Source organism: Benincasa hispida, chromosome 12 (assembly GCF_009727055.1).
Source record: "Benincasa hispida cultivar B227 chromosome 12, ASM972705v1, whole genome shotgun sequence".
Classification (NCBI taxonomy): Eukaryota; Viridiplantae; Streptophyta; class Magnoliopsida; order Cucurbitales; family Cucurbitaceae; genus Benincasa; species Benincasa hispida.
In genome coordinates, this window is record NC_052360.1 from 51,126,359 (window position 1) to 51,153,091 (window position 26,733).

Consider the following 26,733-nt stretch of genomic DNA (forward strand, 5'->3'; position numbering starts at 1 on the left):
TCCATTACCATTCGTGGCCACCCCCAACGACCAGTTTTGACGACAATTATTTTCAATTATTAGTTCATAGTATTTTATAGTCGTCTTTTATAGTAATTGGATATTAATAAAAACACTTTTAGTATATAACAAACCAGACAAATTTATAAACAAAAATACTTTTGAGAAAAAGTTATCAAACATTTAAATAAAAATGAATTTTTAAAAGGGAAATTATTTCAAATAGTAAAACTGTTGAAAATATTTACAAAATATAGCAAAATTTTAAAACTATCAATGATAGACGTTGATAGACACTGATAGAAGTCTATCAGTGTCTATTAGCATCTATCCTTGATAGTTCTAAAATTTTACTACATTTTATAAATATTTTAATTTATTTTTTTATATTTAAAAACATTCATTTTTTAAAATACTTTGTTTGTAAGTCCGTCTAAATAGTCCCTAAAATGATAGCTACATTTGTTTTTCAATATTATAGTGGAAAAGAAAAGTTCAACTTCAAAATTTCATGAGGGTTATCTTTTAACTTAGACTTAAATGCAAGGATGAAATATTTACCAATTTATTCGTAGACTTTTTTTTGTGCTAAATGCAACCAAGTTATTTCCAATATAGTAGCCAAAGTTTATTTTTGTTTAATGTCAAAACTTTTTCTTTTTTATTACAAAATAAAAGAAATGTGGAACACTCCAACTTTGAGACATAAAGTAAAAGGTAATTAAAACAATATCAATATGCTGAAGGTATTCTTCGATATGGATTGTTGAATGTTGCAACATTACCTGGCCTTGAAAACACAATCTGCACAACATATTAGAATCATGTGATATATATAGAATTTTAAATAATCTTATACATCTTAGTACTTTCACAAGTATGATCAATATAATAATTTAGGTCTTATTTGGAAATCATTTGGTTTTTTTTTTTTTAAAAATTAAGTCTATTTCATTAATATTTCTTACAATAATTTCTTCTTTCTTTCAAGTATAATGGTTAAATTCTTAATCAAATTCCAAAAACAAAAACAACTTTTTGAAAGCTACTTTTTTTAGTTCTGAAAATTGGGCTTGGTTTTTCTAACCATTAATGAAGAGTAGATAATAAAGGAAGAAATTTGAAGGTGGAAGTAGTGTTCACAGGCTTAATTTTAAAAAAAAAAAATATTATTTTTATCTCGAATTTGTATAAAGAAAGTCAATGTTAACTTTTTGAGATTTCAATCATATTCCATGTACAATTGAACCCTAAACTTGAATTAATAGCGCTTCTTAAAAAAATGAAAAAAGCTTGAATTAATAGTAAAATTAAAAATCGAACTAAAATTTTAAAATTATTATTCAGGCTTTGCTTATAAAAACTAATTTAAATTATTAGATTTAATTAAAAAACTATTTTAGTTAATTTAAATATTTGTAGTAGATAATTAATTGATAATAAATTAAAAACAGTTTAATTTAATGATTAAAAATCACTTTCAATCCCTAAACTTTTATAAAAATAACATTTAGTTCTTAAACTTTGGATTGTAACAATTTAATCTCTGAACTTTTAATTATGTAATAATTTAGTCCTTGAACTTTAGTAGGTAACCATTTTAGGCATTGTACTTTAACATTTATAACAATTTAGTCTCTATTATAGACATTAGTGTTAAGATTTAATAAGATTTCTTATATAAATAAATCAATAAACTAATTAGAGACTCGGCATTTCTATAAATACAAAGTCTATATCATAAAAAAAATATAAATTGACATCTAACTTTAACATTTTTTTTACGTTGGGGACTAAATCAATACAAATTTGAAAGTATAGGAATCAAATCATTACAAATTAAAGTTTAGAGATTAAATTGTTACTTTCCTCGAAGTTTAAGAACAGTGTTTTCCAACCTAATTTAATTTACAGGCCAGAAAGTAATTAATGGTTAATTTCTCTTTCCTTTTCTCCTATTCGAATTTCCAAGTCTCGTAGAAACAAGTCGCATCTCCCGGAACGATAATAAAATCTCGTAGTTCATCAAATATTTTCATCCAAGGATAATAATTATCTAGCCTTAAAAAGTAAAGATCATTAATGAAAAATCATTACGAAGCAATGTCTAGGGATTAAATTGTTATTATCACGTATGATTAAGAATTAATAGTATTTTTTAACCTAATTTGATTTTCGAATTAGAAAGTTGTTAGAATGTGTTGAATTTGTTTGTTGGCGTTTCGAACAACAAGTATGGGGTCTCGAGTCAAGTTCCAGGGACGGCGTGCGCTGGTAAGGGTTCGGGGGCAACGCTCCCGAAACCTATTCAGAATTCGTATTTAGCATATTTATTTATTTGTAGTTATTTACGATTATGACCCTAGGGTTTCGTTTTGTGCGATGTATAAACTCTCTAACCCTAGAGGCGCCGTTTTGATGTAATTTTTCTAAAAACATTCTCCCTAATAATACTGTTCCCCCTCTGCCTGTGGACATAGCTAACACACCGTTAGTGAACCACGTATATCTATGTGTCGATCTTCTCTATCTCTATGTTTCTTTTTGTGTTCTTTAATTGTCGATTTCATAACAAAAGTAATTAATAGTTAAGTTCTCTTTTTTTCTCTCCTATTAAAATTTTCAAGAAAAAAAGTCTCATAGAAAAAAGTGGCATCTCCAAGAATGATAATAAAATCCCGTAGTTCATCAAATATTTTAATTCAAGAATAATAATTAAAAAAAACTTACAAATAAAAAAATGTCAAACTATTTACAAAAATTAAAAAAAAATGATAGATACTGGTAGACTCCTATTAGTTATGGTCTATCACTAATAGACTATTTAAATTTGTCCATATTTATAATTTTTTATATTATGTTATATCTGCTACTTGAGTCTAATATCTTTATTTGCAACTGCCTCTTAAAATTAATACCATTATACTAACAACTAATAATTAATCTCATTAAAGTACTTCCAAAATTCACACATCATTATCTTCTTTTATCTATCAATGAAGAACACTACATATACACACACAAAGTATATATATATCAAAATAGTATTTTAATTTATACCTGATAATCTCCTAGAGTGCGCGATTTCAAACCAGCAGCACTATAATCAAAATAGTATTCCCAAGTCCTTACGAATCTTTCATCGAAACCAAGTTCAAGTATTTTACTGAAACAAAGATAAATTAAATTTTAGTTTGGAAAAATTTTCTTGCCATAAAAGAAATGTAGTTTTTTCCTAAAATGAAATGATCAACAAAAAAAAAAAAAAAAAATTGGCTTCCTTTTCCTTACCTCTTATTATTTAGGAAATTCTTTCTCCAACACCTCAATGTTTGATAATAATGAATTCCAATGTTTTCCAAATGTTCCACACTATAAATGAAGAAGGAAAGTTCAACAAGTTTTTGTTAAACATAAAGAACAAAAAAATGAAATTAATCACCATGAAATTAATCTTCTAATTAATAATTATATAGCTCATTTTACCAAAGTTTGGATGCTCTAGCCATGGCTGTTGTTATCCTACTTAATGATGGTATGCATACTCCAGGAAATATATACTCTTTAATAAAATCCGAACTTAGTCGATATTCATCGTAACGTTCATCCGGTATCGATACAAACTATTAAGAACAAAAAATAATTTGTAATAATTCATATGACATTATGACCAAAACTCTATCTCTATCCTACAAAATTAAGTCACAATTAGATCCATGTATACTATTGAGTATAATAGTTTAAAATAGGAAAAATACCTTTTCGTTACTAAGTGTTTCGGTCTAGTTTTTATTTGGTCTATAGATTTTAAAATATTAGTCTTTTAAATTTTAAGTTTGGTTGCAATTTACTCACTAAATTTCTAAATGTTGAAATTGTATATGTTTGAGATTTGAGTTTTGTTTTAATATGGTCTCTACGTTTCGAGATTATTTATACTTTTAAACTCGATTTTTCGTTAAATACTCACTTTCAATCAATATTTTAATATCTATTAATTAAATTTAAAAAAATTATGAAGTGAAATTTTGAATTAAATTTTAATAATGATGAAAAGGAGTGAAATTAAACTTAGTTAATCATAATTCTTTTAAATTAATTAATAGACATCAACACTAAATTGAGGTTAACTGTGTAAATCTTGAATTCTAAGAACCAAATTGAAACAAAACTCAAATCTCAATGGTAAAATTGCAACACGCTATTTGAAGATTTGAGATTAAATTGAAACCACACTCAAAACTTAAGGATTAAATGTGTAACATTTACAAATCTAGGGACTAAATAGAAATGAGATGTAAAGTCTAAGGACCAAAAAATATTCTTTTCCTTCTAAAAGTATTATCAAACCTGTAGAACAAGAAGACCATTTTCTGCTAATACTGATTCACAAGTTCCAAAAAAGTCCTCCAAAAATTCATGTCCAACAGCTTCAATCATCCCACTGAATATAAGAAATCAATAATAATAACCATTTAATATAAGTTCATAGTCTTGGATAATATTAACTTCTCACCAACTCACCATGATATAATTCTATCGTATTTGATATTACTTGGCAATTGTCGATAGTCACAAAGAAGAAATTTTATATGATCCTGAAAGTAAAGTTAGAATCAAATTGATCAGTTGATGATGTTTTAAAAGTGTTTACAAACAAATCCCTAAATCTCAAGATTTTATTACTAATTAATGGTGTAATTAAATATATTGATTAGTGGGACACTTAATGGCTTGGAGTTTCTTGATTTGTATTATGCAATACATGGAGTTGGGGAGACTTTATTCTAAATTTGTTTAAATTTTGTGGGGTGTAATTATGGTAAAGATATAGATTATACAATAGGTTTATATTATAATTAAATAACACTCAGAAAGTATATTAATGGTAATTGACATGACCTTTCATTTAAAAGGTTCGAAATTCGATACTCCATCTTTAAAATTGTACTAAAAAAATTAAATAATTGTTGAAAAGTATGTTAAATTATCGATTAATCAATTACCAATCAAAAGCTTAAGTTGGTAGACTCAAAAGTTTAAATTGATGGATTAGTATAAATTTAATTATATCAATACTTTTAACATATAAAAAAAAAATTGTTAATTTCTACCTGAAGGCCAAGATCTTGAACTTTATTCTCAGCATACTTTAGTTGTTCCTCAGATAAAGTGATGCCAGTATAATGACATCCAGATTGCTTCACAATTTCAATAGCTAGGCTTCCCCAACCACACCCAATATCTAATACTTGATGGTTTTTATTTGTTCTTGCCTAACAATTAAAAATAGAAAAATGGAAAATAACATTATGTGAGAGTAAAAAGAAATATCTATGAAAAACTAAAAATGAAATAATTATTTTAGCAAAATAGTCACCTTTTCTATCAGAACAAAATTTTTTCTCATTTGTGCAACTTTCAAATCTTCATCCTCCATCTATTTAACAAAAAACACAAACATATATAGAATAAGTCCACCAATCTATTTTTTTTTAGTAGAACACAATTGCGAGGGGAGAATTGAACCTCTAACCTCTTAGATTGAAATACATGTCAATAACACCGAGCTAAACTCACTTTGACTTCAAAAAGTGCGTATTTTTATTTATTCGCTTCTCTTATAATTCAATACTATATGCTAAAATAGATTATTTGAAAATATAAAACTAGCAGCAAACTACACTAATTCAACTACACAAAGCTAGCCATTAACTCTAAATATAGATGCTTAACAACTTTTATAGAAACTAGAACTTTGACTAATTCAAAACTTGCAACTAACCATAGATTGGGTCATGGGTTTGATCCATGGTGACCACTCACCTATGTTGTATGGTCAAACAAGTTATTTCGTGAGATTAATCCAGGTGTGCATAAGTTGTCCCAACACTCACAGATACCAAAAAATAGAAATTTTGGAAATAACAAATAAAACAATAGAAAAATTATATATTTTTTAATATTATTTTCATATAAATTAAAATTCTTACATTTTTAATTTATAATCTGATGGGAATCAAAAAAGAAATATTAACCAAATATTGTTTCAATAAAAATAAAGAACAAAAAAACAAGAAATTATAGTTTATTTAATTAATAAAAGGAAAAAAAAAAAAGGAAAATCGAGAAATAAGAAAAAACGTGAGCAAACCTTAAAATAATTTGTCATTATATGTCATTGTATCATCTAAGAAAGAAACAGACCTTAAAGATGGCGCAAGAATATGTCATTGTATCATCCAAGAAAAAGGAAAAAAGTTGGTTGCTCTAAAAAATAAAACAAACAATTTGTCAGTCAAAAAGAAAGAGAGGGAGAGAAAAAAGATGCAAAATAAGAATAAGATATGGGGATCACTACTCTATAAGGAAGAAGTAGAATTTCCAACCATTTTGTTGAGAAATTTTTTACCACCATAGGAGAGTACCATATACTCATATTGTCCACACTTTAACGTTATCTTTATGAATATTTTTTAGGCTAAAATATTATTTATCTCTATATTTTGAAATTTGTTCAATATTTTAGTCTCTATATTTTTAATAAATTTTAAATTTAATCTCAATGGTTAGTTTATTGTTGATTTTTTGGAAAAAAAATTGTTACCTACTAATATTTTTACTATAAATTTTAAAAAACATTCCTACAGTGTACTTCTTTGCATGAAATTTATTATTATATTCTTTAAATAATTTTGGTAAATATTAACTTTGAGAGGCTAGATTTAAGATTTATTAAAAGTACAAAGACTAGAATAATTGGACAATTGAAAGTTTTGTTGAATATTATAATGTAGTGAAAGAAAGTAACAATGTTGAATATTGAAACATAAAAAATGGATTAATTATGTAAATTAGTGGTTAAGAACTTCACATTTGATTGAAACCATCAAATTAGATGATGTTTCATCCATATATGAAAAATAAATTTGTAGCTTTTTCAATTTGAATGAGTTATGTTTAATTTTTGTCAAGTAACAACTCAATTGGGTTAAATTTGACAAATATTTTTTTTTTGTATTTATTTGATTATTTATTTATTTATTTTGAATAGTTAAGTTGGTAGCCTATAAATAGCAACTTGTTTCTTTATTTGTAGTATCTCATTCCAATTTGAACAAATCTCCCATTTCTTTCTTTCTTTCTTTCTTTTGATCTTAAGTTGAGTTGAAAGAAATATCCAAGATTTCTGCTAGATCCGAAGAGTTCAAAGTTGCAATTCTATCGGGATTTGGTTGTTGTAACTTGCTGAGACAATCGTATAGTCTATTTGTAGGTTGCAGCTCGTGCAAAATGAATAATTGTTTTCAGAACAACATTTATTAAAAGTGTGCATCGACTATCTTTTCAATCTCTCCAAGTTTTAATTTGAGGTTTTTGTAATTTTTTGTTATTTTAATTTATAAGTCTTTTTATACCATATGACTTACTTTTGAGAGTTATCACTGTATATAATATTGTACAATCTCTAGTTAATGTATAATCATTTTGTTAGTATATTCTATTTTATAAATCATTTTCTCCAATAAGTTCGAAAACTAAAATGGAACCATCTTCAAAAATATAAGGATCAAAACCCTATTTATATAGCCCATTTTCTTTTAGAAAAGAAAAAACAAGGAAAAGAAAGAATAGGTAACTATGAACATATTCATGTATTAATTAATACCAGATCATAATGCTGAGAAATATTTCTACGAACTTGTGTAAGAGAGTTTTGTCTTGAAAGATGTCGAAAGAAATACTTTGCATATGCAATACTAGCTGTAAATAATGGAGGAGACCACCATCCCCTGAAAATAAAGTAAATGGCCAATAATTAACAACTAACGTTTTATTTAAAAAAATAAAAAATAATGCTTTCCATTTATGTTTGTTCGCATTAGGGGTGTTCGTAGGTTGAGTTGAAATACTTTTTAGACCCAATCCAATTGTAGACCCAATCCAATTGTTTATGTTGTAAATTTCTTCAACCCAAATAACTCTTATCGAAAAATTAACTTAAACCAACTCAACCGTGAAATATTTTGGTTGGATTGGTTCGGATTACTCGTGCCATTTATTTAAATTTTGTTCTAAAAGTAAGTAAAATGTTAATATGTAGAAATTTGATTTAGTTATTTTTATATATTAAATTAAGATTAACAACTCAATTTCAATATATAATACAAATTTTCTTTCCAAAGTGCTAAAAACTATTTTTATGAGTTATTGGAGAATAAATATCTAAAAAATAATAAAATTAAATAATATATATATAGTTGAGTTGTTTCGGATTACTCGGGTCATTTATTCAATTTTTTTTATAAAAATAAATAAAATGTTAATACGTAGAAATTTAATTTAGTTATTTTTATATATTGAATTAAGATTAACAACTCAATTTCAATATATAATACAAATTTTCTTTCCAAAGTACTAAAAACTATTTTTATGAATGTTAAAGATAAATTATCTAAAAAATAATGAAATTAAATAATATATATATATATATATATATATAATTATATATATATATATATATATTATTTATTAAGTAATAATAAGTTCGAATTTGTTGGGGTTACTTTAAGTGAACCCTTGAACTAATAAAAGGTGAGCCCTTAAACCAATAAAACCCAAAAAAATTTATTTATTTGAACTCAACCTAACCTAAATGAGTTGATAATACAATCCAAACCGCACGAGTTGAGTTGGGTTGATAGATTTTTTTTTGTTCATTGGATTTTTTTAACATCCCTAATTAGCATTTTCATCAACATTTTTTTTTTTTGAGATAAACGACATTGACAAATGCAGTTCATTAAGTAGAAAAATCAATAAAATACAACAAAAATATACAACAAAAATATCAACAACATATTACAAATGTTGACCTAATATTAATCATAAGAAATTAAATTTAATTTAAAATGGTCGTTTATTGTAAATTTAAATATATTTTTTTAGTTTTTTTAATATATTTATAATATTTCTAGAAATATCTATTAGCATTTGAGATTTTTTTTTTTATTATTATTATTTTGATAATATGGAACAGGTAATTCGAATATTTAATTTTGAAGTTACATGCATGTGTTTTTGTCAGTGGAACAATACTCATTTTAACTACTATCGAGATTTTGTTGATATATATTTTCATTTAATATTTTTATAAAATTGAGAAATTCCATATTTTAACAAAGTAGATGACCTTATTAACAACCAAAATTTTAAATTTATATCGAGACATGTTGATATTTCCATTGAAATTTTAAAATGGGTTCAACTTAGACATTAGGAGTCCATTAGTATTATAAAAAGTTTTGATAAAATAACATAAATGTTGATCTAACATTAGTAATAACATATTTATATAAAAGGGGTAGAAAATGCTTATTTGTAAATTTTAAATATATTTTTATGAATTTTTTCTCTCCATATTCTTTTTTCAAAAATATTCATCAACATCTCTCTACATTTAATTGATACCTTTGATACATATGTCTATCAATTTTTTTTTTTAATACCTTTTCTTCTTTAATGTTGCAACAGATGAATTTTTATCTCTATTCGCTATGAGAACCTGCAAAAGGAATATAGCATGAGAAAGAGTCAGTGTAAATTAACGTCATTTAGGAAGAAATTAAACATTTAAGGACACTCAAGCTCACTAATATAAAATTAAGAAGACCGTCATCTTTGTCAACAAAAGAAAAATCTCCGTTAATATATGCATTTGCAAGACCTAGATCAGCTTGCATCATAATCTGCCAGAAGAAAATGCAAGAAAATTTAACCATAGAGAAGTAGATTATATTTCAAATTTTGAAGATCATTCTTAATTTATGGTTTTCATTTTTCCTAAATAAATATTTGAATTTAGTTTACAAAACATTGGTTTGGATTTAGTTTTCTTTTTTTCTTTTTTTATTCAAAATTAGACCACAAACAAAAATACCTTTACATAAAAATAGAGTTAACAAGCATAATTTTCAAAAACCAAATATTCAAATTCAAATAGTTATAATACGAGAGCTTAATCATTTTTCAGGCATTTTCAAAAGAATTCAAATTTTCATTCAACTCAACTTAGAAACATACCTTCCAATAAAATCGAGGGTGGTGAACTTTTAAAGTAATCTTTGGGGAAAAATTATTTGTTCCCTCAAAGGTAAATATTGTACCATCATCCTCCATTATACTACATTATAGATCGATATTAGTTTTCTTTAACTAATAATTAAAAGAGAAATCATTTTAAATCAAAAAACTGCTAAAAATATTTTTAAATAGACAATCTATCTATCTGTATTACAATCTATCTGCTGTAGATCGCAGTACAATATTAATATGTATTTATCATGATATAAATAGACATAGATAGTAGTTTATCGCAGATAGACAATAAAATTTTTCTATATTTGTAAATATTTTAGTTCATTTTTCTAAATTTGAAAGACAGTCCTAATTCAAATCTCTAATTTTTTAGGTCGATGATGTTACATTATAATCTTGGATTGGGTTTTTTCAAAAATAAATTTTGAGACATACATAAAATTGTACACCATTTGTTAACTTACGTTAATGATCCTATAGATATATATGCGGCAAAAAATCTAGTAACAACTTGGCGTGCTCCAATCTCTACAAGAGAAGATACCATATGTTTTGGGTTTCTTAAAAAAGTGAAGCTTTTTCCTACCACTTCATGTGCTGCCATGATACCAGCTGCAAATATTTATGATACAAAACTTAGTTCACATTTCAATCGAATTATTTAATTACATATGTATGTATGTATATGAGAAATCTTAGATTTGAACAAGATAGTTGAACTAATCATCTCATTTGCCAATTAGTTATAAGATGTAACTCCATATTATCTAATAAATTAGACGCTGATAATTGTTTTTTTTTTTTTTTTTTTTTTTTTTTTTTTTTTTGCTTTCATGCTTAAAAAAACAAACGTGGGTTTGATTGTGTTTTATTTTTGTTTTTTAATTGTTAAGGTTCCGTTTGGCAGCCATTTTGTTTTTTGTTTTTATTTTTCAAAATTAAGTCTATATCTTCCACCGTTCTTATTATGATTTGCATCTTTCGTAAGTACAATGGTTCAATTCTTAGCCAAATTCAAAAAACAAAAACAAATTTTTAAAAGCTATTTTTTTTTAGTTCTCAAAATTTTCCATGGTTTTTAAAACCACTGGTGAAAAGTAGATAACAAAGAAAGAAATTTTGAGGTGAAAATAATGTCCATAGGCTTAATTTTCAAAAACAAAAACAAAAAACAAAATGGGACCTAAAGAAGATACTAGATAGTGTAATCGGTTAAAGAGATAAAATATCCCGAAACAAGGGTGATAATTAAAGGGTTAGAGGGATCACAAAAAAAATTTACTAGACAATTGTTAGAGCTGCTAAGGATCGTAAATTGCAATGGACCGCACACTCTTTATAATATAGATGAATTACTCTTCTCATTGTCAATTGAATTTGAGATAGAACATGATATTATCTAATAATGATATTAGAGCTCATAAAATTCAAATGGGTATTTGTTTCAATAAAAAGAAATTCTACATAAAGTATCATTTTTGTCTCAATCTCTAATTTTATTTTTCTATATAACTTTTTTTTCCGTTTGTTAGAGAAATATGTATGACACACGAGAAAAAAAAGGTGATGAAAATTTTAAAGAGAAATTAGGTACATAATGTTTTTTAGATCATAATCTTTGTTCCAACCTCGAAAGCTAATCTTAGAATTCGATCATGTTGGAATATTTCGATTTTTTTTTTTTTTTGTTAAGAATATAAATTTATTTTTACATATAAAGAAATAATTTTAATATTACACTTACTTATCTATTATATATTTAGTTTACTTATAATTCGTATATTGATTTTGAAGTGAAAGAGAAGCACAATACCGAAAGGCCGAGAATGCTGAGATCTTTCTTGAAGATGCTAAGTTGCCCAAACTGAAGAAAGCAGAAGATTTGAATGTGATGAAAGTGCAATGAGAGAGAGAGGCATTATATAAGGAAATTTTCACAGATATAAATATCAAACTATTTATAAAAATTTTAAAAAATATTGATAGATATTGGTAGAGTTCTATTGCGTATAGATTTTTGTTTGCTTCTATCACTGATAGATACCGATAGACTTCTATCAACCTATTTCAACTTTTATCAAAGAAGATTAAAATTTTGCTATTTTGTGTAAATAATTTTTCTTATTTTTCTATTTTTAAAAATCTCCTTTATAATTTTTTTCAATTTTTAATTTAAATATGGTAAAAGCCATTTAATTTTTTTACTTTTTATTTTATTTTTTAGACTTATTGAACTGTTTGATATAAGATTGAAAGTTGCCAAGGTGAACTTAGGTAATTGACATGACTTTCTTCCGTAAAGGTTAAAGTTCGATCCTTGTCTCTACAATTATTGTACTCAAAAGAAAAATAAAGATATAAATTTGAACATTCAATCAAGTAGATACAAACAACTTTAAAAGTTTGGAGACCTGTTTAGAGGTAATTTAGTTTAAGATTTTATAAATGTTTGAAAATAAAAATTCTAGGAATAAAAGATTGTTGTTCTTAGTTGTACATGAGAATGTTATCACGATTTTAAGAGAACAAATATGTTAGGATTTATTTTATAAAATTAATCTTAGTAATCTCATATAATTTTAATAATAAAAGAATCATTTTAATTGGATAATTAATTTCAAGTACTATTAATACATATAATAAGTTAAAATAGCTATTACTAAAATTAATTAATTAATTTTATTAAAATTACAACTAAAATTGACTAAGAGTTGTTTTTAAATATAGCAAAATGTTCAAATATATCAAAATACTAATAGACAATGACATTTTGCTATATTTGATAAAATATTTTCAGTCGTTTTATCATTTAAAACAATTACCCATCAACTAAAGAGTTAGATTAATATATTCTTAATAAATATCCTTAATTACATTAATTTAGTATTTTTTAACAGTGAAAATGAATTAAATAAGTATATGATTATTTGATTATTACAATCAATTATTTAATTTGAGATAAGTAGAGTTTAAAATTATTATTTATAAATTTAATTTAAATGAATTAATTTTAATTAAACCACATAAATAAATGTATTTTAATAATAAAGTACAAAAATTTAATGCAAGGAAAAGAGAATGTTAATAATGAAAGTTAACAAGAAATATTATAAAAATATTTTAAAGGGTTGTTTTTAAATATAAAAAAAAATCAAAATATTTATAAAATATAACAAATTCTAAAATTATCAATGATAGATGCTGATAGACACTTATAGACTTCTATTAGTATTAGTATCTATCAGTAATATTGATAGACACCGATAGAAGTTCATCAGTGTCTATCAACGTCTATCATTGATAGTTCTAAAATTTTGCTATATCTTGTAAATTTTTTCAATAGTTTTACCATTTAAAATAATTTCCTTATTTTAAAATCATGACATGTTAATATATTTTAATAATTAATTTAACTAATTATAGTTAACTAATTAAGTATATTTAAAATTTTGTTTGCCAATTACTCACTAATTTATGTAAATGAGTAGTTGCATTCATTTAACAAATTTTTATTTTTAAAATTAATTTACGTAAATATTTTAATAAATTAATCATCGTATAATTTTGTTAAATTAATATCATTTAGTGAATTATTTAATAAACTATTTTAAATATAAAATTATAAATCAAAAGAAAAACAAAGGAAAAGGGCAAAAACCCACCGTTTTTTAAGCGTAAAAAAAAAAAAAAAACTTTTGTGAGGAGAATAGATGATGTATGACACAATAACTTATACTAGACAAAGGGTTGAAAATTGTATAACAAACGTAAATTTCACATGTCCATGTCAATTTCCATCTAGAAAATTCTCTATCCAAACGAGTCCTTAGGAATTTAAGTTCGAAAACATTCTTTTGACACAAGCAATAAATTCAGAGACTAAACTTATAATTTAACCTAATTTTTTTTTTTTTTAAAAAAAAAGTGCTATATAGTAGTAAATATTTTTTAGAAAATATATAATTTTCATTTTCTTAGATAAATTACATATAAAAAATATCTTTAAATTAGAAAACAATCTTAAGACACTAGGTAAATATGTTAAAGGTTAACTAACATTTTTTTAAAAACAAAAATTGGGCTGTATTCGAAGATAGCAAATGAGTCAATATATTTACAAGTATAGCAAAAATAATATTATTGTTCTATCAGTGATAGACAGTGATAAACAATTATCATCTAATGATAGACATTGATAGATATCCATCACTGATAGACAAATAACATTTTTTAAAATAATTATGTAAAATTTAATGTGAAAAAATTCTTTAAAAGGTAAAAAAAATCTATATATGTATATAGAGAAAAATATATGTTCACCTCTAAATCGATTTGTGCATGAGAACTATGCTAGTGTAAAAGGTACGTTGAATGCTATTGCCTATCTATTATATTAATTTTTATAATAATGAAGAAATAAATACTTAGACTGAGTACCACACATATCATTATGGAAAGTGATATAATTTAGCATTCAAATTTTGTTACCCCTTTATAATCCGAAAGCTAAAAGAACTCATTTAAATGACCCATTTACTTTACTTAAAAGTTCAAGCCAAGTCCCTCTAAAATAAATAGAAGAAAAAAAAAGTTCCAACCATGTTGATTAGTGATACTGATAGATCTCAATCAATGAATAAAAGTTTAATCATTGATGATTTACAAAAGGTTGAACAATTTCAATTTTCACATCCTATAATCATGGTCTTAATTTGTATCATATTTGCAATTATTCTTAACTTATGCTAAATTTTAATTGCATTAGTTAAAATTTTCATATATGTGTACAACTCAATATACTCAAGATAATACTTGATATGAATGATTGAATGTTGCGAACATTACCAGAGTTTGAAAGTACAATACATTAGTATTATGATGCTAGCTTTAGAATTTTAATATATAGTTCAATAAAGTTTTAATAATTTCACAAGACCAAGAGAAGAAAAGGAGGAGAAAATAATTTAGTAATTTAATAAAGTTTTAAATTCCTTCTCATATCAAGAACATAAAATACATTTTCAAGTAAAATGAATCTATCACTAAAAGGCAATTTCAAGTCTCATACTGCATTGACTGAGACGACCTCTTCTATTCAAACCTTGAAAGTCATCTCGCCCTTTGCAGGTTGTCTCTAGGAACTAGTTTCCTAAATAAATGTACAAAGATGGTTAGCGGTCCTTGAATCTAGTATCCAAGTAGAGTTATCATTCTCCATTTAATATGTTTCAAAACTGAGTAAATCATATTTACCTTGTTTTTCCTTTTCAACTTTCTTGTCAACAAGGTATTTTGGGTAATTTCTCTTCCAGTGCCCATCCTCGTTGCAGTAGAAATATTTTCCTTTGTCTGTAATTGTTCCCTTGCCTTTTCGCTTTTTAGGAGCCTTTCTTTTCTTTTTTCTCTTCTTCTTTAGTTGAATACCCTTATTTTTAGAAGTGGAAGGTCCAAATTTAGTTCCTAAGGATGATCCTTTTTGGAACTTACTAGGGGTAACAATATTTACTTCCCCTTTTTATCCCTTATTCTTCATAAGAGATTGATAAGTTTGGAGCTCATTTGACAGAGTAGTTAGATTGTATTTAATCTTATTCATTAGTGCATTCATTCGAAATTGCAAAAAACTCTCCGGAAGAGATTCCATGATGAAACTAACTTAACTTTTTTCATCTATGACAATACCATTTGCCTCCGCCACATTGAAGTGGACCATCATATCTAGAACATGTTCTCTAACAATGGTTCCTTCCTTTATGCGAGATTTGTAAACATATTTAAGAGCATCGTGCCTGATAGATGTGGATGGTTGTCCCAACATCATCTGTGATAAACTAATATGCTCTCATGTTACTTAGTAAAAACATCACCTATGATGAATCCATGATTGCCTTTGCGGTGACCATGCTCTCATGTTACTTAGTAAAAACATTTGATATGCTTGTTAAAATATAGGCTCGAGCCTTTTCATTTGCCCTCACCGATCTGTCATAGGCATTTGAAACATTTGGTTTGAAGACGAGCCAAGAATTGGAGGACATTCCTCCGTTAAAATGAACATTAGATCATCAATTGCTAGTATTGTGTTTACATTTGATTTCTATGTAGAGTAATTGTCTCCATTAAACTTATCTGAAGCGAGTAGTTGAATTATAGAGTTAGACATGCTGCAAATAAAAACAAATTCTATTAGTGAATTGCTATTAAAACAAATCAAATTTTAGCAAAAAGTAATAATATACCCGAATAATTCATTAATAATTTGCAACGAGACTTCAATGAGTCAGAATAACCACTATCGAGGACAATCAATTACTCCTTCACTGCACCAAGATATTCTTGACTAAATACTAATACCAGAATAACTCTTATTCCTATGGTATTTAGTTATCGTTTCTTTGGTCAAGAATTTACTAACATTTAGTAGTTCTCGTAAGTGTAACCCGCCATTTTTAGACCCCAAAGAGCAGAATCAACAAGCTATCAAGGGGCAAACAATGTTGAAATCGGACTTAAGAGATCCTATTCATTTTTGAAGTTTTCGATTGTAACGACCCGACCTTTTGAGTACTCTGATAAGGGTCGTTACTCATAATTACACACTTACATTCAAAACATTTTGACCATTGAGGAAAATAAATTTCATTAAAATAATAAAGACAATTTTCCAAAATAAATAACAAATAAGTAAAACCTTTGTTCGGGGCCCCTAAAATAATGAAGAAAAAAAATAATTTAAACCAATAAAATTTTAACCAACATTGAGTTTCAAATCAAAACTTTCAAATAGCTTAGAAACGTAAACTGAGCGGAAGCGATTTACATATCCCATATGGCACGATCATAGGTCCCTCTCGTCACCCATCGGTCTGTTCCTATCATTACTTGAAAAACATAAATTAAGAAAGGTTGAATATAAAATACTCAGTAAGTGATCCCATTATCGAGATTAGGCTATGCATCCACGAGCAAAGAAAGATAGCCCGTGGTTCATACAGCTACATCGATTTTTGATGATGAAAGGAAAACTAAAAGACTACTATCTTGCCTTGAAACGCATATCTAGCGGCCCGTAGGCACACCGTCAAACATGATAATAACATGAACGTGAACCCGTCGACCCACGCATGTCTAGCGGTCCGTAAGCACACCGTCAAACTTGATAATAACATGAACGTGAACCTGTCGGTTCATGCATGTCTAGCAGCCCGTAGCCACACCGTTAAACATAATAATAACATGCATCAAGGCGAGACAATAAACCGCTCTACTGGTCTATTCATGCATCACATACATAATATCAGTACTGATTAAATTTTTTAACATGCTCATAATATTTGTAACTGCTATGCAACTAGCAAAACATAATGACAAACAAAATGATGCTCCAGAGTTCACCAAGTAACTTATAGGTCTAATCTAGGTCATCTGGCATGAAGGCACCGGTAATAGTATCACTTGCCTCAACTTGGTAAAAAATGCAAAACAAAATCTCCTTAGAACTTCTTGAGCACACTTGAATCAACCTAAAGTTGTGGCTTGATCTACGAAAAATTCCAAAACTTGATTCAATTAGCCAATCTGATCAAGAATTAAATCCAAAATCAATAACTTAATTTTCCACTATTACTCTCAATCCAAAAGAACAACCAAGCAACAACTTACCCAAAACTAACCGATCTTTACCAATTTTTTGCAAAACGAAGATGGTCTCTAGATTGATGATTAATGCCTCAAAACTTCCAAATCTTGAATCTAAGTTTCACACCAAAGAGAGGTTACTAATTTAACTCAAAATTAGATGAGTGAATTTTACCTCCCAAATTATAAGGAAAATAAGTCTTACCCAAGGTTTTTCTCAAGAATCTGGCAAAGATCGGGTAATGGTGGCTGATGGCGCATTGGCTCATGGCTACCATAGATAGGCAGCGGGTGTTTCTGTCGGACGACATAAATTTTTTAAGATTGCGACTAGTAGTGAGGGTCTTGCATGAGGAGGGTTTGTGAGAGTGAGAGAGAAAGGGAATTTCTAGTTTTACAGATTTTATTCCGCAGCAATTACGAATAAACCATAGCCTCAAACAACAATCCAACTGTTCAAAATGAAACTCCATATGTCTCGAAATAGTTCAAACTCTAGAAATCGACAATTTTGTGGAAGCTATCGCTGAAAAACCGAATTGCTTTCTCCCCAATTTTTGACATCTTTTCACTCTTATTTGATTTCGAAAAAAAAATCTCAATTCTTTTATTTTCTTTTCAAATTTTGAAAAGATAAATAAAATATTTTATCACAATATCTCCAAAAGCTCCAAAGATTCTATTAAATTTATAAATCAATTAACTTTTCAAATTTTCTTAATTTAAGCTTCAAAAACCAAAATTAAAAGGCATAAAATCCATCAATTTGATACAAATTAAATCTTTCTAAATATTTAAATCAGTTAAACCACATGAAATTAATTATCTCTTTTATTTTTTTTATAAGTTGGCCCTAAAATCCAAAATCAAAGGGAAACAAAATTCAATATTTTCAAGATAATCAATTCGAATATCTAATGAATTAAATTCAATTAATCAATAAATTTTTTTCAATTATTTCAATTTAATCTCAATTTTCCAAATGAAAGGGAAATTTAAACTCGATAATTTTAGATAATTAACTTAAATTTTTCCTAAAATTCGGGATGTTACATCGATGTTCCAATCCCTATGAAACGACCCTTTGAATGGGTAGTCGCCTAAAAATAATACACAGGCGAAATATAGGAATCTCACGGTGCAACATAATGGAGGAGATCGTAGGATATGTTGACACATTTCCTTCTTTCACTTACTATAAACAACTTCCACTATTCAGTTTGCTATTGATCCATGCAAACACTTTTTGAATGGAGCGGATGCCTAAAAACGACACGAAGTCGAGCATGAATCTCACGATGTGAACTCTTAGGGACGTGAGGGCTAAAAACTATTGTTCTCCAGCTGAAGTATTGTAGATAGTTTAGGTATATTTTTACTTAGGTATATTCCGACTAATTAAATACAACCTAAGTCTAGTTGTTTATCCAATTATAAATTTTACTGGATTTAACATATGATGTCTAAGTGATAAACCTTTTAAAACCTCACATCGCTCACGCATGCTCATAAAACTGGGTTAACCAAACTCAAGAATTGACTCGATCCCCATATAGCAGGTGTTCCTTAAACCGTCAACTTAAATACCTCTAGCCTTAAATAGGATCTTGTCGGGTGAATTTATATCCGATGTTTTACAAGATAACAAACTATTTCAACTATTAAAACAAGTTTGATATTAGTCAAACCTATGTGAACATGTAATTAGCTTTGTTATAGATTTTAAATGTCTAATTCATTTTATATCACTTACAACTTAGACATAATCCATAATATACAACATACATTTCATAATTTAATATAACAACTTATCTCAAATCTCATGAAATCTAGACATGCATATTATAAATTATAACACTTATAACATACTTTCAATGCATGCAACATGCTTATCCTATGGTGGTATTTTAAATCTACATTGCATACTTTATGCACAAACAAGATTTAATTTAACTAAAACATACATTCATAATGCATATAATTAATTAAACACACGCCAGTGGACCGGTTTTGGTATCCAAGGCTATTAAACAACTAAACTTTTACAATAATAATTCAACAACAGCTCCGAACCGCTCCCGAACCTTCGAACCTGCCCGAAGGAGTTGAAAAAGGGTTGAACCGGACCTCCAAGGCTTTAAAACAGGCTCAACCGAATCGAAAATGGTTGAATCAGATCGAATCGATCCAGTTGAACTACTACTCCTCCCGTGCGCATTTCTGGGCTTGCTGAAGAACAGTGTCACAGCGCTGTTGAAGGAGCACCATGGTGTTTCTTGACAAAAGCAGCTTCTAGCTGCTTTTCCTACTGCGCCTTGCTCAAATTTCTTCCGATTATAGCCTAGTTTTAACTCTAATGACTCTAAAAAAATTACAGACTCTTCTTCACACATGAAAACTCATACAGAAGCGGGCAATTACAACTGTAAAACCTAAATTGAAGCTCAAACTAGATGCGAAAACTGCAATATATCCACTTCAGCCACCATAACATTCATCACATGAATTAACACCCACCAAGCAAAAATTAATGCAAATTGAGTGCTTAAAACATGTTTTGATATCAATTGACAAAGATAAAAACATACATATAGAAGTAATTAGGATTCTAAGCACTCTAACTACATTAATTTTAGGAATTAAGCATGCAAGTTCATAACAAGAAATTAGGGTTTCAAAAATACAACTTTTGTAGAAATTCCAAATTGGTGCAATCTTTTGAACAGTTCTGATCACGAATAGTTCGTGGACCACCACTAGAGTCTTCCTCGCTATTCTACAGCCTTAGAACGGATCGTGAGATCCAATTTGTGATTAATTTATAGGGAGTTAGGAGTTTCGAAGAGTTCTGGTGTCAAACTTTGAGATGATAATTAGGCTTCAGGAAATCGAAATTGCATGAAAAAAATTCTCTCCAAAATTTCTTCTATTAATAGAAGAATTACATGCAAAATGAATCAACATCAAGATGACACCTAATTATGCATGCAATTAGTTGGATTAGGTGTTAGGGTTAGTGGAAAAAGTGGGAAAATCCCAACTAACCCTAAATTCTTTTATTTTTTGATTTTCTAAAGCCAAATTAAAAAGAATTTTAATTTTAAATAAAATTAATTAAAATAATTTCTTTTAAATAAAATTAATTTCTTTAAAAAATTAAATAAAGTTAATTCTAATAATTAATTCTAAATAAAATTAATTTTAAATAATTAATAAAATTAATTTAATTAATAAAATTAATTTAATATCAAATATTAAATTAATAACCAACACCATTCCGAACATGAATCCCTATTCACATGTACAATGTTTAAATCATATTTAAATATTTTCACCTCTTCAATTTGTTTAATTCAATAATTAAACTATAAACGATTATGCAAATTATATTGCATATATTTTAACGTTTATACCCTATAAATTAAATTCTAAATTTTTCTGGTAAATTTTTTCTAAATATTTATAAAACCATATAAATTAAATTCTAAATTTTTTCAAACTAAAAAACTAAATTTGTAATTTAACCTAATAATTATATGGTCTTAAATTCCCAACTCAATATCTATGAACTAGCAATTATAGTTCACGAGATATTTTTTGGTAATAATTATCTAGTCTTAAATTCTCAACTCAATATCTATTAAATAGAAATTAATGAGTAATTGACTCCCTTTAAAATTACCTCAAAATAATCCAAATAAAATTATTATCGTCCAAAAATCATGAGAAAATAGTAAAAAAATATAGACGGGAAGAAGAAAAATCACTCTCATATTCAATAAAAATTTCTATTCGTATTTGATTTCAACATTTCTCTCCAAAATATATATTAGTTCCTGCATTTAAAGAAGTCTTATATGCGTATGAAAAGATACAAGTTAGAAGTTTGCCTCTAAAATTTATTGTGTGGATGAGGATGAGTGGTAAAAATATATAATTCTCCAATGGAAAGGTTTATAATGTGAAAAAGAAAAGAAATTGCAGAAGTAAAAAGTGTCATTATGCTGAAGGTATTCCTTGATATGGATTGTTGAATGTTGCAACATTACCCGGCCTTGTAAACACAATCTGCAATAAAACATAAGAATCATAGTGCTAGCTTTAGAGTTTTAATATATAATCGGATAGATTTTAATGTTATTGTCTTTTAGAGTTTTAATATATAATCGGATAGATTTTAATGTTATTGTCTATCCGTGATAGATAATGATAGATACTGATAGACATCTACCAGTATTATATTTTTAAATAAGTTACTCATTTTCTCCCACAAACTAAATCAATAAATTGCATACTTCAACAAAATAAATAATTGGGTATAATTTTCTTTTCTTTTCTTTTCTTTTTTTCCTTCTTATTTTAAGTATTAATCTAATATATCCAATTCTTTGTACTATGTTTATAAAATAATTGTTTTGAGGGAAAGAAGAATAATACCTGATAATCTCCAACAGTGCGAGATTTAAAACCAGCAGCACAATAATCAAAATAGTATTCCCAAGTTCGTATGAAACTTTCGTCAAAACCAAGTTCAAGTATCTTGCTGGAACAAAATAAAAAAAAAAACTCAAATGCCTTTCAATTTAAACCAATCCATGCTCTATAACATGGCTTCATATCTATACCTCTTATTCAGTAGAAAATTCTTTTTCCAACACATCAATGTCTGATAGTAATGGATACCAATATTTTCCAAGTGTTCCACACTGCAAAATAAGACATTTCACTAAGTATTTTTATTTTTTATAGGGGAATTACCATTAATCTTCTAACAAATTAATCATATTCATCAACACTTACCAAAATCTGGATGCTCTAACCATGGCAGTTGTTACCCTACTTAACGATGGAAGACATCCTCCTGGAAATATATATTCCCTCATAAAATCTGAACTTAGTCGATGCTCATCGTAACGGTCATCCGGTATCGATATAAACTAATAAGAACAAGAAATTTTAATTAGAGCTTTATTAAATCATCGATCATTGGGATCGTAATTATAAATATCGAGCTTTATCTACTTTATTAGGCTTGGATTAGCATTCAAAATTTTTCTAACCTGTACAACGAGAATACCATTCTCTACTAATGCTGATTCACATGAACAAAAAAAATCTTCCATAAATTCATGTCCAACAGATTCCAGCATCCCACTGAATATGATAAACAAAGAACAAAAAGAATTAATATTAAACTGGCTAGTTTAATGTCATAAACTTTGCTTAATAGATGACTTCTCGTTTAATTCAACTCACCATGATATAATTCTATGATATTTGTTAGTACTTGGCAATTGTCGATAGTCACAAAGATAAAACTCGATGTGATCCTGAAACCAATAATCATATATTTGACCGAAATGAAGGGTTAATTAGAGTCATATATTGTCTATAAATTAAATACACTTTTTTTTTTTTTGTTGAATTTTGTTGACTTAAGCTTACTATGCTATCTCTAATTCAAATTTTTTTTGTATTCTCTAATTTGGGAGTAGAAAAAAATGTATGAATAGTCAAAAGTTTTAAGAAAGTGCCATTGTAATTGGGGTCGAAAGAGAAAATTATTCTGTATGATTAAGAAAAAGGGGTATTAAAGAAAGCTTGTCTTTATATTCTTCTCGATGTCTATTTTTTTCTTTTCATTTATCTTTATTTTATTTTAACGAAGATTTAGGGATTTCTTTTACATAAAAAATTTCCTATACATACATACAAACATATTATACGACTCTTTTCTTAAGCTTTTATATTGAGTTTATGTATGGTTTCTTTTGGTGAGGCAACACAAATAATTTTGACAATATATTTGAAAATTAATGGTTGTAGAGAGGGAGGGAGGTCGATTATATAATTTATACCTGAAGACTAAGATCTCTGACTTTCTTCTCAGCATATTTTAATTGTTCTTCAGATAAAGTAATGGCAGTATAATGACATCCAGTTTTTTTGACAACTTCAATAGCAAGGCTTCCCCAGCCACACCCTATTTCTAGGACATGATGGTTCTTATTAATTCTTGCCTAGAAATTAATAATATAAAAAGAAAAAAAAGTACAAGAACTTAGTGAGAAAATGAAAGAATTATGGTAATTGGAAATTAATATATTTTTGTAGCTTAAATAATTACCTTTTCTATAAGATGATAAATTTTTCTAAGTTGTGCAACCCTCAAATCTTCATCTTCACCCTATTAAATAAATTAAATAAATATAGTAAAGAAAACAACAAATAGTAAAAAAATGGTCCTTTTAATACCCATTATGAAATGTTTAAATATAATATAGTATTGATTAGTGTACAAACCTTAAAGATAGCGCATGAGTATGTCATTGTATCATCCAAGAATAGAGAAAAGAGTTCATTGCTCTAAACACAATGACCAATTCAAATCCTTATGTCAGCCAAAGGAAGAAAAATAATGTGAAATAACAACATTTAAATAGGTTTGGTTTTTTTTAATAATTTCCATAAGCTAGCCTAGTGAATACATAATAGCTTTAATAAATAGAAAATACCAAAAGAAAAAGAGAGAAGGAAAGCAATCAACTAAAAAACTCGTATGTATATTTTTTAAATTTAGTCTTTATTGTTCAAAATTTTCAATTTACTTGCTTAGTGAAAAATTAGTTGTTGATATACTAAAATAACATATATATTAAGGGTGCGTTTGGCGTGCAAAAGTGAGTTGAATTGAATTGATAATAATTATCTATGTTTGAGGTGCAAAGAGTTGAGAGTTAATAATAATTACTTGTATTTCACGTGCAGAATTGAGTCGATTTGGTTTATAAAGTTTGTGTTTGGAGTGTAGAGATCCAGTCTTAATCTAATAAGGTGTGCATAATTTATGAGTTTATTTATTTATTTGTTTGTTTTTGTTTTTGTTTTTGTTTTTGCTTAACTTTTTGTTCCACCATTCATCTACACACTTTCCTACACTTTTAACACTCATTTATAATTGAATTAAATAAATATAAGAATATTTTACAATTTTCTACATGTAACTATTGACACATGATGTAGACAAAATACTATTAGATATATAATCAACAATCTTAAAACATACTTTAACGATCGTGGAACATATGAGTTGAACATGGACAAAAAAAAAATAAGGTTGCCATTAGTGGTCTATTTACATATTCACATAAAAAAAGAACACGATCAACAATGGGTCGATTTAATGACCAACAAAAATATATATTATTCTAATTAAAATAATTAAATAGTCAGTTCCTACCAAATAGACAAAAAACAATGCCTTTTCCTATACTTGGTTAAGAAATAATCGGTATTTTAGACATCTAATGACAAGTAGTTTTATAAGAATGATCGATCATTCTCAAACAATCCGTCAAATTACTATAAAAAAAAACGATTATTAATATTATATTAAAACATAAAAGATTAAATGGAAACTTTTTGTAATACCAGATCATATGACGAGAGATGTTCCTTCGAGCCTGAGTAAGAGTGTTTTGTCTTAAAGTATGTTGAAAGAAATACTGCATATGAAATACTAGCTGTGAATAATGGAGGTGTCCACCATCCCCTGAAAAATTAATTTAATATGTTTCGTGGGTTTAATAAAAATGTGGGTAAATTAAACAAAAAAAAATCATTTTTTTATTAGAAAGATATTGTGTAATTAAACCTCAAACCACGATACATTGAGTACACCCTATACATGTATCATAAATCTTTACTGAATGTAACATTGGATCTATAATTTTTTTTTAAGACTATAAATTTTCGATCGAGTAAATTTGTAAATGAAATTATATATTTAGATACCAGATGAGTCAATAATTTATCAAATTTTTATAAATCAATCTACCTACTTTCAGATTAACTCATGCGATAGGGCCAAGATACTTTGATTTTTTACGTTTTCGCAAACATGATCATGGATTACGTATCATACAGATAATTTTACTTGATAAATATCATAATTTATCTGAGAAATAAATACTACTTATTCAACAAATTCGATTAATTGATACGAGTTGATAGTATGAATACTATGTCAGTTGAGCTATATTCTTGTTGGAAAAAAAAAAAAAAATTCTAAACTCTCTTAAAAATTGCAATTAATAATTCAGTAGAATTATATTAGAATTTTGATTGGAACCTAGAATTTCTAATAAAGGTGGTCCAAAGAGTCATAGGATCTCAATTTTTGTTGAAAATATTCTGACGAATTTTTATTCTAGGAATAGTTTTGAAATATTTATAAAAATATAAAAGTATTTTTTTGAAATAAATAAAGTTCAAAAGTTCTTAGCCTATAAAGGCTAATGGAGATGGTTGGTTATATATATACCTTTTCTTGTTTACTTTTGCGATGGAAGAGTTTGCATCTCTATTGGCTATGAGAATCTGCACAAAGATGAAATTAGTATTAAGAGTATATTTAGAATACATTTTTAAGTATTTATTTTAAAAATAAATTATTTAAAAAAAATTGAAGTGTTTAACAACCACTCAAAACAAGTTTTAAAGTATATTTTACACTACAAGAAAAACGGGAATTCCCGACGCCGTTTTAAGGCGTCAGGAGTTAGGTCGTCAGGAGAGACGGTCTCTCCCGGCAAAGTAAAGGATCATCGGGCCGGGAACTCTCGATGTATTAAAGCGGCGTCGAGAGTTCCCAGAGAACTCCTGACGGTCTCCCGGGCGGCGTCGGGAAAGGGGTCTGGCTTTCTCTCGTGCACCGAAAGAATCTTTTCTTTAAACAAAAACCCTAATCGATTTTTTGCCGCCCCATTTTCCTTCTTCTCCCTTCACGCCCCTGCTCCTCTTCACGCCTGCCCTTCCCCTTTCGCGCCGTCATCCGCCGTCCGCCGTCGCCCTCCTTCATTGCTTGCAAATTTGTTGTTTATTTTCAAGCTTTCATCAAAGTTCATGCACATCCATTTCATTTATTTTCTCTTATTTTGTATCTTAATTTAAGCCATTGTTTTTAATTTCTAGCATGTTGGTAATGTTGGTAATGTT

At 27.2% G+C, this 26,733-nt stretch overlaps 1 protein-coding gene and 1 pseudogene across 4 annotated transcripts; both read right to left on the reverse strand.

Moving 5' to 3' along the window:
• Positions 1-348: 348 nt before the first annotated feature.
• On the reverse strand, positions 349-11,996 carry LOC120092649 (tuberculostearic acid methyltransferase UfaA1-like). Of its 4 annotated transcripts, XM_039050795.1 has the most exons (15): positions 11,912-11,996; positions 10,563-10,710; positions 10,084-10,183; positions 9,654-9,749; positions 9,510-9,565; positions 7,670-7,793; positions 6,208-6,270; positions 5,381-5,440; positions 5,115-5,276; positions 4,525-4,598; positions 4,351-4,444; positions 3,487-3,623; positions 3,292-3,372; positions 3,061-3,166; positions 349-804 (listed from the first exon to the last, which is right to left on the reverse strand). In XM_039050795.1, the coding sequence occupies exons 2-15, from the start codon at positions 10,700-10,702 to the stop codon at positions 733-735; spliced, it is 1,365 nt and encodes a 454-aa protein (XP_038906723.1). In that variant the 5' UTR covers positions 10,703-10,710; positions 11,912-11,996; the 3' UTR covers positions 349-732. The 4 variants fall into 4 exon arrangements, with proteins under 4 accessions (XP_038906723.1, XP_038906725.1, XP_038906724.1 ...); XM_039050797.1 differs by lacking the exon at positions 9,654-9,749; XM_039050796.1 differs by lacking the exon at positions 6,208-6,270.
• A 9,533-nt stretch (positions 11,997-21,529) lies between these two features.
• LOC120092651 overlaps positions 21,530-26,733 on the reverse strand; it is an 11,762-nt pseudogene continuing 6,558 nt past the window's right edge.